This window comes from Bacillus rossius, chromosome 3 (genome assembly GCF_032445375.1).
Source record: "Bacillus rossius redtenbacheri isolate Brsri chromosome 3, Brsri_v3, whole genome shotgun sequence".
Classification (NCBI taxonomy): domain Eukaryota; kingdom Metazoa; phylum Arthropoda; class Insecta; order Phasmatodea; family Bacillidae; genus Bacillus; species Bacillus rossius.
In genome coordinates this window covers 84,347,576-84,362,781 of record NC_086332.1, presented here as the reverse complement: position 1 = coordinate 84,362,781, position 15,206 = coordinate 84,347,576, and the positions used below count along the sequence as shown (strand labels likewise).

At 36.8% G+C, this 15,206-nt stretch overlaps 1 protein-coding gene across 1 annotated transcript in view; it reads right to left on the bottom strand.

The window, feature by feature from the left end:
* Positions 1-15,206, bottom strand: part of LOC134531335 (sialin-like) — a 40,837-nt gene that overhangs the window by 5,859 nt on the left and 19,772 nt on the right. Inside the window, exons 6-10 of the mRNA XM_063367031.1 lie at positions 12,910-13,043; positions 11,476-11,599; positions 6,893-7,026; positions 6,005-6,153; positions 2,750-2,870 (exon numbers count right to left, since the gene is read on the bottom strand). Coding sequence (XP_063223101.1) covers positions 2,750-2,870; positions 6,005-6,153; positions 6,893-7,026; positions 11,476-11,599; positions 12,910-13,043 — 662 coding nt within the window. The remainder of the gene's footprint in view (positions 1-2,749; positions 2,871-6,004; positions 6,154-6,892; positions 7,027-11,475; positions 11,600-12,909; positions 13,044-15,206) is intronic.

Sequence of the window (15,206 nt, the reverse complement as noted above, 5' to 3'; positions counted from 1 at the left end):
AGATATTTTCTTGAAAAAGATGTTATACAAAATTGGTAAAATAATTGATGATATTTGTGATGCTTCGCGCGGGGTGTACGGATTGTGTGTTCGTCCCCTAAGAAGTAGGAAAGCACACACAATATATTTTTGTTCTTATAAATAAACATTTATTTGAATAAAATCTGTATTTTTTTCATGGTTATTTCAAAAGTGCAAATTAATATGGGCCACCCGTAATTTGGTAGGTGCACAAAGATGATTGGTTTTTCTTCCCTGACGGTAACTGTAATCCCCAGTCATCGCCATGGGAATAAGCATGACGTGACTGAGGCCTACTATGCGAGATGATTCTGCGGGGGTGAGAAATTGCCTTCGCAGTATGACAGCATCCAGTCCTGAACCTGGAATGGAAACTGACGCAGCCAGGAGGCGAACCCAGTACCTCTAGTTCTTCAGCCGGGAGCTGTGACCACCGAGCCTGCAGGTTGGACTGATATGGGCGTAAGTCGACGGCCACAAGACCGTTCTTTCAGTCTGGGTTTCCAAATGAAATCACGCAATAGTCCCGCCTCTGGGTGTTACTGTTTAAAGGTGATACACAATTGAAAAAAATAGCAGCAACATAGAACGTGCGTCACGTGGACAAGATTTAACAACCATGATTTCGAGCCTACTGATTCACAAATACGTATAGTACAATCATGTGCATGGAAGAATAATAAAAAAATAGATTAAATATATTCAATAAAAAGTAAGTCATCACAAACTGGTGTCCATTAAATTAAGTTTATTATAGTCAACAAAATAATATCCTCAATTACGTGTACCTGGCAGTTTGAACTAGTAGCAGGGTGTCAACAAAATTATTTGTTCGTTTATAAAAAATAGTACGTATTTAAGAGTTTTACGTGATGGAACCTAATATAACAATTCTGTAATGTTCTTCTTAAAACGTAGTGCTTCTTATTACTTAAATTTCTAAAGCCTTTGAATCAACTTTACAAACTGTAGTGAGGAGCATTCCCAACCCACGGATCATCGATTCATTAAGTTTCGCTGGAAGACTGGTTAGAGTCCGTCTACTGGTAAATCGATTTATTGCAGATAGTTAAATTATTTTCGTACTTTTAAAACTTTTATACCATGTTTTAGTACATTCACTAAACACAAAACCCGTTTCGCTTTCCGTAGTCGGCGTAAACATGTAAAAACGTTAACACCAACAACGATTGATTTAATGCAAACAAATTTAACTATATATCACATCATGGGGCCGACAAAAAAATGTAATTTCCAAAATATACAATTTTTTTGTACACAAAATATTACGACACTGTAGTTTGAAGTAAATACGAGGCCTATTCGTAAAATAATCTCTGTTAGGTCACTTAAAAAAAACTCCCTAGAAAAAGTTTTTATCGACAGTTTTAGTTGACTACATATCTGCTTCGCATTTTCATAATCGCCCTTCAGTTCCAAGCACATTTCGTAACGCCGCACCAGTTTCTTTAACCCATCTGCTTAGAAGTTGGTCGCCTGGGAATGGAACGGACGCCTTGGCTATAGGCATCATAGACTTCGAATAAACTATGCGTGTAGCCTAAGTACAGGCGTTTTCTAAAAATCTCCGAAAAACGTACTCGGGTAGAACAATTATGGCCAGCATTTTTGGGGAGACGAAAAGGGCGTAATTTTGGTTAATTTAATGAAACGTGGGTGAACAATTCACATCACGATTGTTTACAGGTTGAATTTCCAGGCAGCGAACTTCTATGCAGAGGGGATTAATGGTGCTGCATTGTGAAAAGTGCTTGGAACTGAATGGCGATTATGTGAAAATGTGAAGTAGGTACGTAGCAAACTAAAACTCTAAATAATATTTTTTTCTCGCGAGTTTTTCTTAATTACCAAATTACGTTTATTTAAGAATAGCCCTCGTACAAGTGTCAAGCCTATCTGAGGCACACCAGCTGAGACCAGAAGGTTCACCTGCCGTTTGACTTACAGCTGACTTGAAATACCATGAATACTAGGACTCAATTTAATCTTTCAGGTTTAAGGTGGTTATTTCTAGAAATTAACTGCAAAAATAAATATGGCAATAATACTGGTTATAACACCAACTTATTTTTAAACAGGATAGTCCTATACATAAATTTAGTTTTAAGAAAAACACAATGTGAACACAAATAAAATTTAAAAAAAAATTGTGAGCGTGGAGTCTACGCATGGTAGAAGTGAAACTTCTTGCTTATTATGTATAGATAGAGATAAATTATTAGTATTATTTTATTGAAAAAGATATAATAATTGAGAATATAAAGGATGTGGGTATGATCTCAATGAAAAAATAAACTGAAGAGTAGACAAACAAAAGCAGCGTTACGAAAATTCCGTAGCATCGCTGCTGCGTCATTTATACCTCTCCCCTGCCGTCTCCCCTTGCGGCCGTTTCATCTAGTATGTAGCATACTACGCTACGTACCTATCCCCACTCCCCTTGCCATCTTACTTTTCAACTGCTTGTGCGTGCATCGAAGTAGCGTCTCATTCTCTTCTACCGGTTCCCCCCACCACGTACCTAACTATTCCCCTCATGCGATCGGAATTTCCGTAACGCTCGAAGATTGTAACCCCTTTAGCAAAGAAGTTTCACTTGAAAAAGTAATTTAAGTATAACAACCCAAAACCAAAGAGCTTATTACCAAATCTCTTGGGGGGAAAGCAACTGCCTGCAGCAGTGAAGTGGTGACCAACCCCCGCCCACCTTGTTGGTGACGACGTGGCCGGTGACCTCGGTGGTGAGCGCCGCGCCGCAGCTGCTCACCACGTGCGCCATCCCAGTCATGATGCTGGCGAACTGCGGCGCCAGGTCGAGGAAGTTCAGGCTGCGGCAGTGAAGCGCGGGCTGCACGCACTCGCCCGCACAGGGCTCCACAAGCACCGGGACCGGAGCCGGGAGTTTGTGGAGGATGGGATCCAGCATAACTATTCAAACTGGTTTTATTGAGTTTATAAAGAAAATTGTCACATTAAAATTTCAGAGAACAGCAGTCGTTTAGATGTCTAACGTTTACACAGAGAAATTTAATCAATGATTTTGATTGAGAAAAGAAAACTGAAAATTATGTATATATATATTTATTTATATTTGTTTTAATACTTTTTCTTTCTTAAGTTAAGTGTTTGATATTTTCATTAAAAAAAGTTTAAATACATATGTATTAATGTTATTTAATACATGAAACACACATGTCAAGTTTGTATGAAAGATTTACAACTAACACGTGTGCAAACCGGCATTAAATATAGACTTTTTGCGAACACAATTTCCGCCGCTTATGTATGTGAGCCATGTTGGGCTTGATGTGGGAAGAAATACATTTATTGTAGCCAACTATGAGGTTTTCAATCATTCTTCCGAATAAAGCTCTCTGTAAGCTAAGTTTTAGTTAAGTTGTTGTAAATTCCTTATCCTGTCTCAATTTTTTTTTCCATTTAAATCCAGGAAGGGAGGGGTCCTGACCCTTTGACCTCCCCCCTCCCCCCCAGGGTTTCGCACTCTACATGCACACAAATGTCTCTGCACGCCCACACATGACTACACGCCCACACATGACTCACCCCGCGTGCACAAGCCTCTGCACGCATACGTTTTCACATGAAATAAACGATTTTCGTTTTTGCCAGGGATATTTGAAAATTATTCATGTCCACCCATACGGCACGAATTAAGGGCCCCACCTACGCGGGAACACACACGGTGTGCAAAGCTTCAGTTAAAACAACGAGATTTGAAAACTTCTCAAGATATCAGAGGTGGTATTGTTTACGAAAAGATTTTAAGAATTCGACGAAGGCTGTTAAGTAGTAAAAGTTTCCGGATTAAGTTTTCAAACTGTATTTTTAGAAGAGATGAAATAACTAAAATGAGTTTTTTTTTCAGGGCAATTTTTAGGCATAAAACAACCGGTAAAGATCCTTGAAAGCTCTTAAGGACCTTGCATTACACCTTAATATACATTTCTCCGTTCTATAATGCTACGGCCACCGCTAAAATTTCACAGTTGTCCTGTGCACAACGAGAAGACTGCGCACCAGTCCACAGCCTTGCGCTTAGAGGCGACACCGCGCTAGAAATACCAGCGAGCGTCGCGCTTATCATCCCGCCTCACTAACACACATACATCTCTAACGAGGCGGGCCCCTTAAGGTATTACTTAATACACCGTGCGCCTGCTGGACAGTTAGACACTGAGCCCAAAGCACAATATCGTCCGCGCAGCTAATATTGCGCATATTAATACCCTGGGAATATAGTAAGAATAGCAAAGGACTTAATGTACTTCCCTGAGTTAGTTCCTCATTCACCATTCGCTGCGAGGGATATATTTACGCATACAAAATAGGGCGTGGATACATTTGACTACCAGCAGTGAAATACCCAGTTTGTATAATTTGACCTATAGGATCTTTGTATGGACGTTATCAAGTGCGAAAACTAGGTCGAGGAATAGGGTGGCACAAATGCTGTTGGTTGATAGCGCTTCCTGTATTCGCGAGTACAACTTCACAACCGAGTCCACAGTGCCCACTCCCGAACGGAACCCGAATTTTTCAGGTCATATTAGGTCATTATTATCTAGCCACAAATATAGTCTATTTATGAGCAATTTCTGAAAGGTCTTAGCTATGCAAGATTGCAGCGCTATAGGACAGTAGGATGCTGTATCAAAGTCTGATTTACCGTGTTTTAGTATAGGTACAATTAAAAATACAGACCAGTCTTCCAGAATTAACCATATTCGTTTTATCATATTGAATATTTCAACATATTGCATACCGGGCCGAGGTACGAGCTGGAGCATACTATAAGCTACTCCATAAATACCTGCTGCCGTATCCGACGAATGATAGAGGCATTTATGTAATTCAGATAAGTTATAGCTCCGGCGAAAGAACTGAGTCAGTTCGGGATAAATGTGTTAGATCCTCTAAGTAGGACAAAGAGGGATCGTCAGGGACCGATTCGTGCGTGATGTGAGACATGAAGTGTGTGAGAATGTCAACCGGAATGCCATGGCGGATAGGTTCGTATTGGCTGTGTGCATAGTGTCTGAAGTGTTTCCATATGGTGGTCGCAGGCATGGAGCGGGACATGTTACTGAAAACAATTTTCCCATCCTTATTTCTTTTTTTTCCCTTCCAAGTCATTTCAGCATTAGATTGAGCCTTCTTAAGGCTTATATATGTAGTTATGTAACGTGGTTTGTGATTTATATTTCCGAAATGTGCGACCTGACATTCAGCATCCCACCACGATGCTCTACATTTTCGGTTAGTTTTCGCACGCGAACCAAAGGAATAAACGAAGCAAGTAAAATTTGGTGTAGGACTCCAAAAGATTCTCAGAAGTAACCACGGGTAGGACTTTAAGGCAGAATGCCTAGTGTTACCCATATTTATCCCACTCGGCCTTCCGAAAATTATATTGGATAATCTCCGGTCTCAAATATGAACATGGTGCAGTGCATGTTGTGGAAGATATCATCACCAGGTAATGGTCCCTACCCCATGTATCATCGTGAACACTCCAATTCAACTCTCCGGCGAAAGTATTCGAAACGAGTTTGATATCTATCGCGGTCGTGCGGGAATGGAATTACCAATCCTGGTAACAGTTTTAATGTGAATTGAGACATTACATGGTAAAAGCGAAGGTATTCAATTAATGTTAGCGGGAATTTCAGCCCATACGTCTATTGCATTTATTGTGTCCGGATTGCCTTTGAACTACTATGTTGCGAGATAGAACTCCTGGAAAGCAATTTTTATTTTTAAAGGTCACATAGCAGACATGTCTTCTCCTCCACCCACTACTAGCCCACAGGAATTAAAACCAGTAACTATATTCTAAAAATAATTCTGGATTTTAACCTACTGCTGGTGCATAAAGTAACATGTGTATTACTGTTAACAGGCAGGACTGTTGCCCACTTGCCTTGTGTAATACCATACTTACTAGATAGCAAGGGAAGTGTAATAGTCGCAAGCCACAGCCACGGATGTGCATAAGACCACCGGTAAAGGCGATTTCATTTCCACGTGACCCAAGATGAGCAGCGTGCAGGCAGTGCCTACCAGTGCCGTACAGACGGTCAGCTTCCGTAGCTGTGGAATAGAACACCCTCATATAGCAAGCTAGTTGTCTTCTGTAGCTGTGGATTAAACCACTCACATGCAGCCACTTAGATGTCGTCCGTAACTATGAAACAGACCACCCATGTACAGCAAGCTGTCTTCCATGGCAGTGGAATATACCCCTCACATACAGAATGCTAGGTGTTTTTCGTAACTGTGGAATAGAACACCCACATACAGAAGGCTAGGTTTCTTCCGTAGCTGTGAAACAGACCATCTACTTGCAGCAAGTTAGGTTTCTTCCGTAGTTGTAGAATAGAACACCCACGTGCAGCAAGCTAGATGTATTCGGTAGCTGAGGAAATACCACCCACACACATAAATCTATACGTCTTCAGTAGCTATGGAACATACTATCCACATGCAGAAAGTTAGATTTTCGGCGAATAAAACTTAAAGGTTAAGGATACCGTCTAATAAGTATCACATTAATGCACGATACTGATTATTAAAATTATCTCCAAAGATTATTTGAAGTTTAAAATTACTTAATGATGACAGTGTATGTGTAAATTATAGTTCATCTAGGTATTTTCCGGTAAACTCGACCTCTTCACCAAATTGATATAGTATCTTAGATAGCGTGGACAAAGAGGGACCCAAGGATTGGGAGTTGGTTGAAGATGGGGGGATCATCATACATACAACTTTCCACCCTTAAAAACACGTAATTTCATGTCTGGCGCACGCACGCACTTAAGGAACTCACTTGTGTGGCCGTGAGCCATTTCTTGGCCAGCGCGAGATCCAGCAGGTAGCCATTCACAAGAGACACCAAGGTGACGAACACATACGGTATCGCAGAGAAGAGGCCAGCTTTTTGGAGCTTGATGTGAAGTTTTTCTGGAACAAATGACATACTGAGGCACGTAAATATGGACGTCTTTAAATCACTTCTATTTAGAGAGCTTATTAACGTCTCCGTTTTATATTTACCCTTTTTTAAGGTACAAATGTGTGTAATTACACAAACACACCGGTGCGTTCTGTACTATTACAAGAAAAGTAACAATGGCACTATAAAATATTTGATACTCAAACAGACATGCACTTTTGTTAAAAGCATAAAATTTTAAGTTGTAATTCTACGTAATTTGTGATTTAATTTACGAGCCACGAAATATCAAACACTTGCTGCTTGAAACTCGGACATAAAAAGTGCTACAAGATTTTAAAACCTCGAAAATGTGTCAACTTTGCAAGTCCTAGTCGTATTTCTGACAGTTCTATTGACAAGTAAGCCATCGAAAATTGTACCGAAAACGTAACTGCGTAGCTTCTGTACGAGCTCTAAAAGCGTGGGTCACTAAGGTCGTCATTGGCTCGTGCATCCAATAACTCAGTGGAACAGGCTAACACTTAGTGTTGTAATTAGGAGTGTAATATGCGAAAGTAAAGTGTCGCATAATAAATAATACCGATCTAGAGACGTAAAGGAAAATCTAGAGCAGTACCCATTTTTATCATAAGTGAAGTATTTGCTTGTAAAATTACATATCGAACTGAAATGACTCTCATGATCAGTGATCTTGTGAGATCGTTTCCAAGCTCACCACTGATCTCTTCTAGCCGTAGTGAACCACATAATAAATCAGTGAATTAACTAATGTGCTGTGCTAAGACTATTTTAAATTTTATGAAATACACTTTTGGTAAATAAATGTGCCCAACACATATCCTGTAGAGTAACAGGTTTAATAGGTATCAAAGCTATTATATGTGGTTTGGAACTGTTTACACAGTATTTGTAATCTATAATATAAAAATGAATCGCAAAATGTGTTGGTAAGCGCATAACTCAACAACGCCTGGACCAATTTGGCCAATTTTTTTTTAAATGTTCGTTGAAGTTCAAAGATGGTTTTTACGGCGAGAAAAATTCGAATAATTGCCGGGAAAACCCTAAAACCAGCCCTTTTATTTTTCCCATACAAACGTTTTCTAACTAAAACGAACACTCATTGTTGTTTAAACAATGTAGGTATGTTCCTAACGTCAAAGAGTCAATTTTATTTGGTCGGCTTCGCGATATTATTTCATTTGTTTTACTTTAAAATGCATCAGTTTTCAAGTCATTACATCAGTCAAACAAAACCAGCGTTACCAAAAGAATTTCATAAGTTTAAGTTTTTATTATTTCATTTCCCTATTTTAAATACGGCTTGAAGGATTTGACTCCAAGTCATATCAAATTAAAAAAAAAAGTTGAAACAACAACAAACTGTCAATGTCAGTGTTTTTTTTCTTGGATTTTAGGTTACCTACCCTAATGAGTTTGCTTTTGTCAACTTATACACGAAACAAATTCTTACCTATATAGTGTTTTGTGCAGTGTTCATTTACCTATGATCGATAATTATTGCATGTGACAAAATAATCTATAATATAGATATGCCACCTATTAGACGAATCAATTTAGGTAGAAGAACCCGAAATGCTACAAACCAAGCCAATTACCGATCTAATCATGCACTACAATGAATATAAAAATTATTATGTTTCACATGATTAACAATAAAGAGATTATTTATTTTTTTATTTATCTTTTTATTTATATTTTTTATTTAATTATATTTCTTATTCACAACACCCTATCACCAGGGTGACGGTTCTGTTCAGGAGAATTTTTTGCCCCGACTATAAAATATGTAGGAAAAAAAAAAGTCACATTACAAATCATTTTGACAAGACTTTATTGCAATTTAATTAGGCAGTACGAAGTCTGCCGGGTCATCTAGTACTAAATAAATATAAATCTGAGTTGTCAAAAACACAGATAGTGTTGGGTATCATACTAATTTTTGTTGCTGTCTACACAACGGATGTAGATACCTGTAAAGGTAGGGGAGAGACGGGGAAAAGTGGCCAAGCTAAGGTTCGCTCATTTTTAAAATGACTTGCGACCGATGTAAAGTCATCAAAATTAGTGGTAACTATACTTAAAATATTCCAGTACATAATATAATAATTCATTCACTTTAGAATGATTTAAGTACCTAAAAATTTAATTTTACAAACATTACCCAATGGCCTCTTTGCCCGACACGGCCAAAGTAAAAAATAAGGTATAAAAATAGTTTAAACTTATAAAATAATGTATTTTAACTAAAGAAAAGTTACGGAAATCCACAACAATTGTCAAAATAACATGAAAAAAATTAAGTCTTTCTGAAATGCTATGGAAGAAGACGAAAAATTTAAAAAGATAATTAAGGCAGCCTAAGTAAGAATATTTCAAATTTACAAACATGTTATGAAAGTTATAAAACTTTATATAATGTGCTATAATTTAAATAAGAAATAGCTACTTGTATTTTTTTTTTCAAATTAAAGAAAGTCCGTGGGCCCAAAAAACACATTTGAAACTAGATCCATCGTTCTTGTGACCTTGAATCTGAAAATCTTTCGTTTCAGTAGAGGCACTCTACGTCTTCTTGTTCATCATCATCATAATCTTCAAATAACACTATTATTTTGTTAGTTTTCCTGCACATGGTAATTTTCTTTCTATTCTTGTTTTCCTTTTTTTCTCTTCATCTGATACTTTACTTTTTCAGCCTTTTTTTCTCTCTCTTGCTTCTCTTTCATCTTTTGCAGATTAAATTATATTTTTATATGGACTTGATGACAATAAAGCCAATATCTCTCCGGAGCCTTTCTTTTGGCCGTTTTTCTTTTGCTGCTGTTAGGTCTACACAAGGCACAGTAACAATGTTCGTATGGTTCACTTAAAATAAAGTTCCCGGTCGTTGGTTTGTGGAGCCGGAAGGGGTGGGGGGAGAGTGCTTACATGGGATGAGCTGACGGCCCAGGTATAGCTGATGATAGTGCAACATATAGAGGGAGGGGAAAGTTTCTCACCTCAGCAGCAACAAAATCTTTTTGTTTGAAGATGTCTGTGCGAAGTGGCTCAATGTATTTTACAGTATGAATAGTACTTTAAATGATCATGAATTATTATTATTATTGATATTGTCACTTAATCGTCAAATGATGGTAAAACATGTATTAATTGTTTTTAAATCTGGAGTGGTTATAATAGGTATACAAAAGAAAAATAATTGGTGCTCGGCGGGGTAAGTGGCCAACAGACACTACCAGCTTGGCCATTTTTCCCGATTTTTTTGCCAATACGCAACAGCTGTTTTCCATAACCACTTGATGGAACTATGGTATCACCAATAGGGGATTCTGTAGCCAAGATACACCATTTTTAAAACAATTTACTTGAGAAACGGTAAGTGACTTGGTTTCATAGTAAGAAATACACTGAGTACTTACCTTACATCAGGATGATCAAAAACAACAATTGTAATAACTTGGAGAAACGAGACGCTAACAGGATAGACCTTCTCGAAGTGACTGATAGCAATGAGAAGAGCACACAGGACAATTCTGTGTACTGTTACTATCACTACAACAACACAGTAGGTTGTGTAAATACAACAAAGGGTGTTGGATCAGAAACACAAGTACCCAGTTTCGTAGCTTCACAGTGTGTTGAGCAGGACAATAATTTTCTTACGTCGTGGCTTTTTCGCAAATAAATTAATAGAATTCTGAAAATGCAATTTTTCAGAATTACAGCCATTCCTAGTTTTACCTTGAATATGGCATTTATAAATTCCTACTGATTTCCGAGAAATTACTGTTTATTATTTACATTCAAAAGCCTGTGCATTGACGCGGCCGCCACAATTTTGTGCTTTAATTGCTTTCCCGATCCTGTGGTTTTCCATATGTAAGAATGTTTATATTTTTCATTTACATTCCATTGAGTCACAATATCCAAATACCTACATAATATACACATTCTTATACATGGAGAACCACTGGATCAGCAATGCAATTAAAGCACAAAATGGCGGAGGCCACGTCAATGCACAGGCTTTGTAATGTAAATACTTAATAAACAGTAATTTCTCGGAAATCAGCAAGAAATTATGAACGCCGTTTGCAAGGTAAAACAAGGAACGTCTTTAGTTCTGAAAGACACCTTTTTCAGAATTTTAATATTTTATGTACGGAAAAGCCGTGACGTAAGAATATTACTAGTAAGACAAAACACGTATTAAATTTAAAATAAAACAAGTTATAAATAATGGCCCATAGATAAATAAAGAATATATTAATGCATGAGCAACAGCATGAAAATATTAGCAAAATAATCTAAGATCAAGCTATGATGGCCACTGATATCATCCTTTTCGTGAGGATGATGAAGAATATGTAGATATGTTCCGACAGCTGCTGCAGCACGAATGCTCTCTGGGAATGTGCTAGACACCTCACCTTTGAAGTAGGAAGGCATCTGAATGGACAGCACGTTGAAGTTCCAGCTCGTGACGAAGATCACGAACACCGCCGACCACATCGGCACCGACGACAGCAGCCGCAGCCAGGGCACGCTGTGCGCCTGGGACAAGAGACCAGCCTTTCAGCCGGCTTCACCCAGGGCCGTAGCCAGGATCTTGTGAAGAACCTTCATAGCTTATTTCCTGAGTAAGTTCTCTTTATAGTCGAATTTTAAAAAGAAAATTGATTTTAACACTAAAACCTTGAGGAATAGTGGACTTTGAGAACTCCAACGTATACTCATATAAATTTAAGCAATGATTTGACATCCCCCCTCCCCCCCCCCCAACCCCACTTCTTCCCTAGGCTTCGACTCTGCTTTGCCCGTCACCGTTTACTTCAAGTCAACAGTTTGGTACAACTGACAACTGGCTGAATGAAGTTTTATTGCTAACTATTGAATAAACCCAATGAGTTCCATAATGCATGGAAAAGGGCGTGGGTAGAGTATTGGTATTTTATAATTAAAATTTGTCTATTTTACATTTCAGCGGAAAATTTTTCTCAAACCGATATTTTTAATTAAAGTAATATCGTAATATAAGTTCTTATAGAAAATCAGCTTATAAAAAAGTCGTCTGGTTTTGGCGTGTATTGAAAATTCGAGAAAAGGGAAACACTCAATTTAAACACATATAAAACGAATATTTAATATGATTAATTATTCTCTGAAGCTGTTGATAGAACAAATATAATTTAAATTTTTGTTTCGTTATATTAGGCCTATTTAGTTTTAAAAGAGTTTTTTACAAGATCACCTATAAGTTTTGAATTACAAAATACCGCATTAATATATATACTTGAAGCATGTGTCTTTCTGCATAAAAAAATTATACGTGGCACATTTAAGATTCTTTGCCTGATCACGAGTGAAATAGGATGATAGCAACTTCCTACCAACGATAATTAAGTTTAAATGCTAAGGTAGAAACACGGTTCTTATATATATTTTTTACTTTATGTATAAAAAATTTAACTTCTAAAATAAAATTGGATACCGTGATTTGAGTATTAGTGTTTACTTTTTTAGGAAATAATTACAGTGACTTTAAATACTCAAATCGGCCAGTATTTTGGAACTACTTATTTACTGTAAAACATAAATATTCTATGACTTTAACAGTAGGTAAGCTAAGTATTAAATAATGTATGCACATATTTCATTTATTTGCAACGAAAAATGTATTTTGGTGGTAATTCCGATAGTTTCAAAACATTGCCTTTTGTAAATCTGTACATTTTCTTTCTTCGAAATTCAAAAAAGACAAATGTGTGAAGTAAACAATAAGGTACCAAGATTCACGCATAACATAATTCAGAACATAACAAAATGAGTATTTTAATTAGTTAAAAAAATTATTTATGACTTACCATTTTCTTGTACTCGATAGTTGTGGCATGCTTCCGAATATAATTCATTTCAGATAAGGTAATCCTTGGATCAGTCTGGGGACTCTCACTTGTTAGAAACCACCAGCAAATCACCCATACTGTACACATTGCACCTTAAGACAAATCGAACACACATTAATACATAATATGGACCTCACTTATGCACACAGACCAACTTAAAACGCAACGATCAATTGTATGCAAATTAAATATGGAAAGAGTCGCTTCCTCACACCAAGGTAACGGAACCTGATGTACCTTAGCCTAGAACGAATTTTGTAAGATTTTACATGTTAAAAGTATGTAATAAATTGCTACCAACTTTATTGTTTGCAAGTATGATGAAAGAAATGACCTGCCCGTTAGGCCGTGGGCAGTGGTTCAGAGTAGCTAATGTGTTCAAGTAAAATTAACCAGTAAAATAACTATCAGCTTTAGCATTAGTATACTGTAAAAAATCATTTTCATTAATACACACTTCTTTTGGAACTATTTTTTTACGATTGCTTAAATGAACATAATCTCCATACGTACCAGCCTTTGTACTCCTTCGTGAATTACTACAAGGTTATTACCGTGATTATTAAAGTACTATTTTTTTGAAGATAATTAAAAGTGTTTTGTAGAATTCCTCCCTTATGTGGCGTCACTCAAGTAGTTGCCAGCTCTCTATGGCAACGCCAACAAATACTTATACCATGCAAATCTACGTTTTTTGAATGGGGAAGATTGATTTAAGATTTTTTTAAGACATACGTCATTGCTGGTTACACTGTATGTCATAAGAAACATCAATAACGGGAAAAAATATATATAAATAAGCAAACACACGGAAAACAAGCCAAAATCAGCCGAGGTCAAAAATTAATATCCTAGCACCGAAGATTCCTAAAACAAATTAGTCAAAAATATCACATCACACGACAAACAGTTGCGAAGTTTCAGGAAATGAGATCTGTTTTTCGTCCACAGGTATAAGCTGACTGATAAAAGGTTTTTATTACGTAATTTGACAACTTATATAGATGTTTGACTAAACTTAGGTGGACAAATTATTTTATTATTTAATGCTGAAAATATACATTCCGACAATGATAATTGTTGCAGGAAAGGTTACAAGCTTAATTGACGTTGCTTAACTTAAATATGCATTTCTTAGCATAATAGTTAATGGCTTTTTAGATAAAATATAATGTAATATAAAACAGAGACTAATCTAATTATATAGAAACCAATAAACTAGAAAAACGTTTACCAATAAAATTTAAAATCAGATAAGACTTCTTTGACCCAACGTTTGTGACAAACTTGTAGATTAGTTCTTGAACCGACTTCTTTTTTTTTTCAGTTAGGTAATTTTATAGAGTACGTGGAATTTAACTCACCACTGTGTGTTAAAAATTTTAAATAATTAACTGCAATGAAATAATAACTTTTAAATGATGTGCTTGGGTCTGTTATTTTTCTCTTACTATTTTTTTTTCGCCCGCGCGGCAATCGACCCAAATTTGTAACTGTACTTAGTATTTGTAACCTATGTAATGTACGAAATAGTACAAAATATTTCAACTGCATTAATTTTATGTTTATAAGTAACAACTTTCTGGATTAGCGCGACTAGGCTGGGAACGTGTCCTGGTTGACATTTACGCGGGAACCGGGCCGGCGAGGCACGCACGCTGCACGCTGCACGCTGCACGCTCCACGGTCTCGGTTAGTTCCAGCCCCGTGAAACTTATATGTGCAATTTGTGCACGATGTTGTGTTTCCTTGAGTGACAACTTGGAGCGCTTACTGTCAACGATTTATTATTATTATTATTATTATTATTATTATTATTATTATTATTATTATTATTATTATTTCTGTTGATATTTGAAAATGGCGGGTTTTCATGTTAGGTTAGGTTAAGTTAAAAAGGGTTAACCTTATTTTCTATTTAAGCGAAATGGAAAAGAATTATTTGGATGGTAGGAAGTGTGCTGCTTTGGGATGTCCATCCACTTTCATGAATTCGAAATTATTTCGTTTTCCTAGGAATTCGAAAGAGAGGTAACAAAACTAAATATTTTGTCGTGAAACTCATGATTGTATGTTCAAGAGGGTATAGAGAATAAGTTTACGCATGTGAAAAGTGAATTAATGTTGATTTTAAACCAACTTCGGGGGAAATATTTCCAAAAAATCTGAAAACTGTTTACGTACGGAAACGTATGAGATTCGAATCTAACTTCACCCCAGTTATGTTTCTGTACTTATCGTCAATGCGTTTTGTC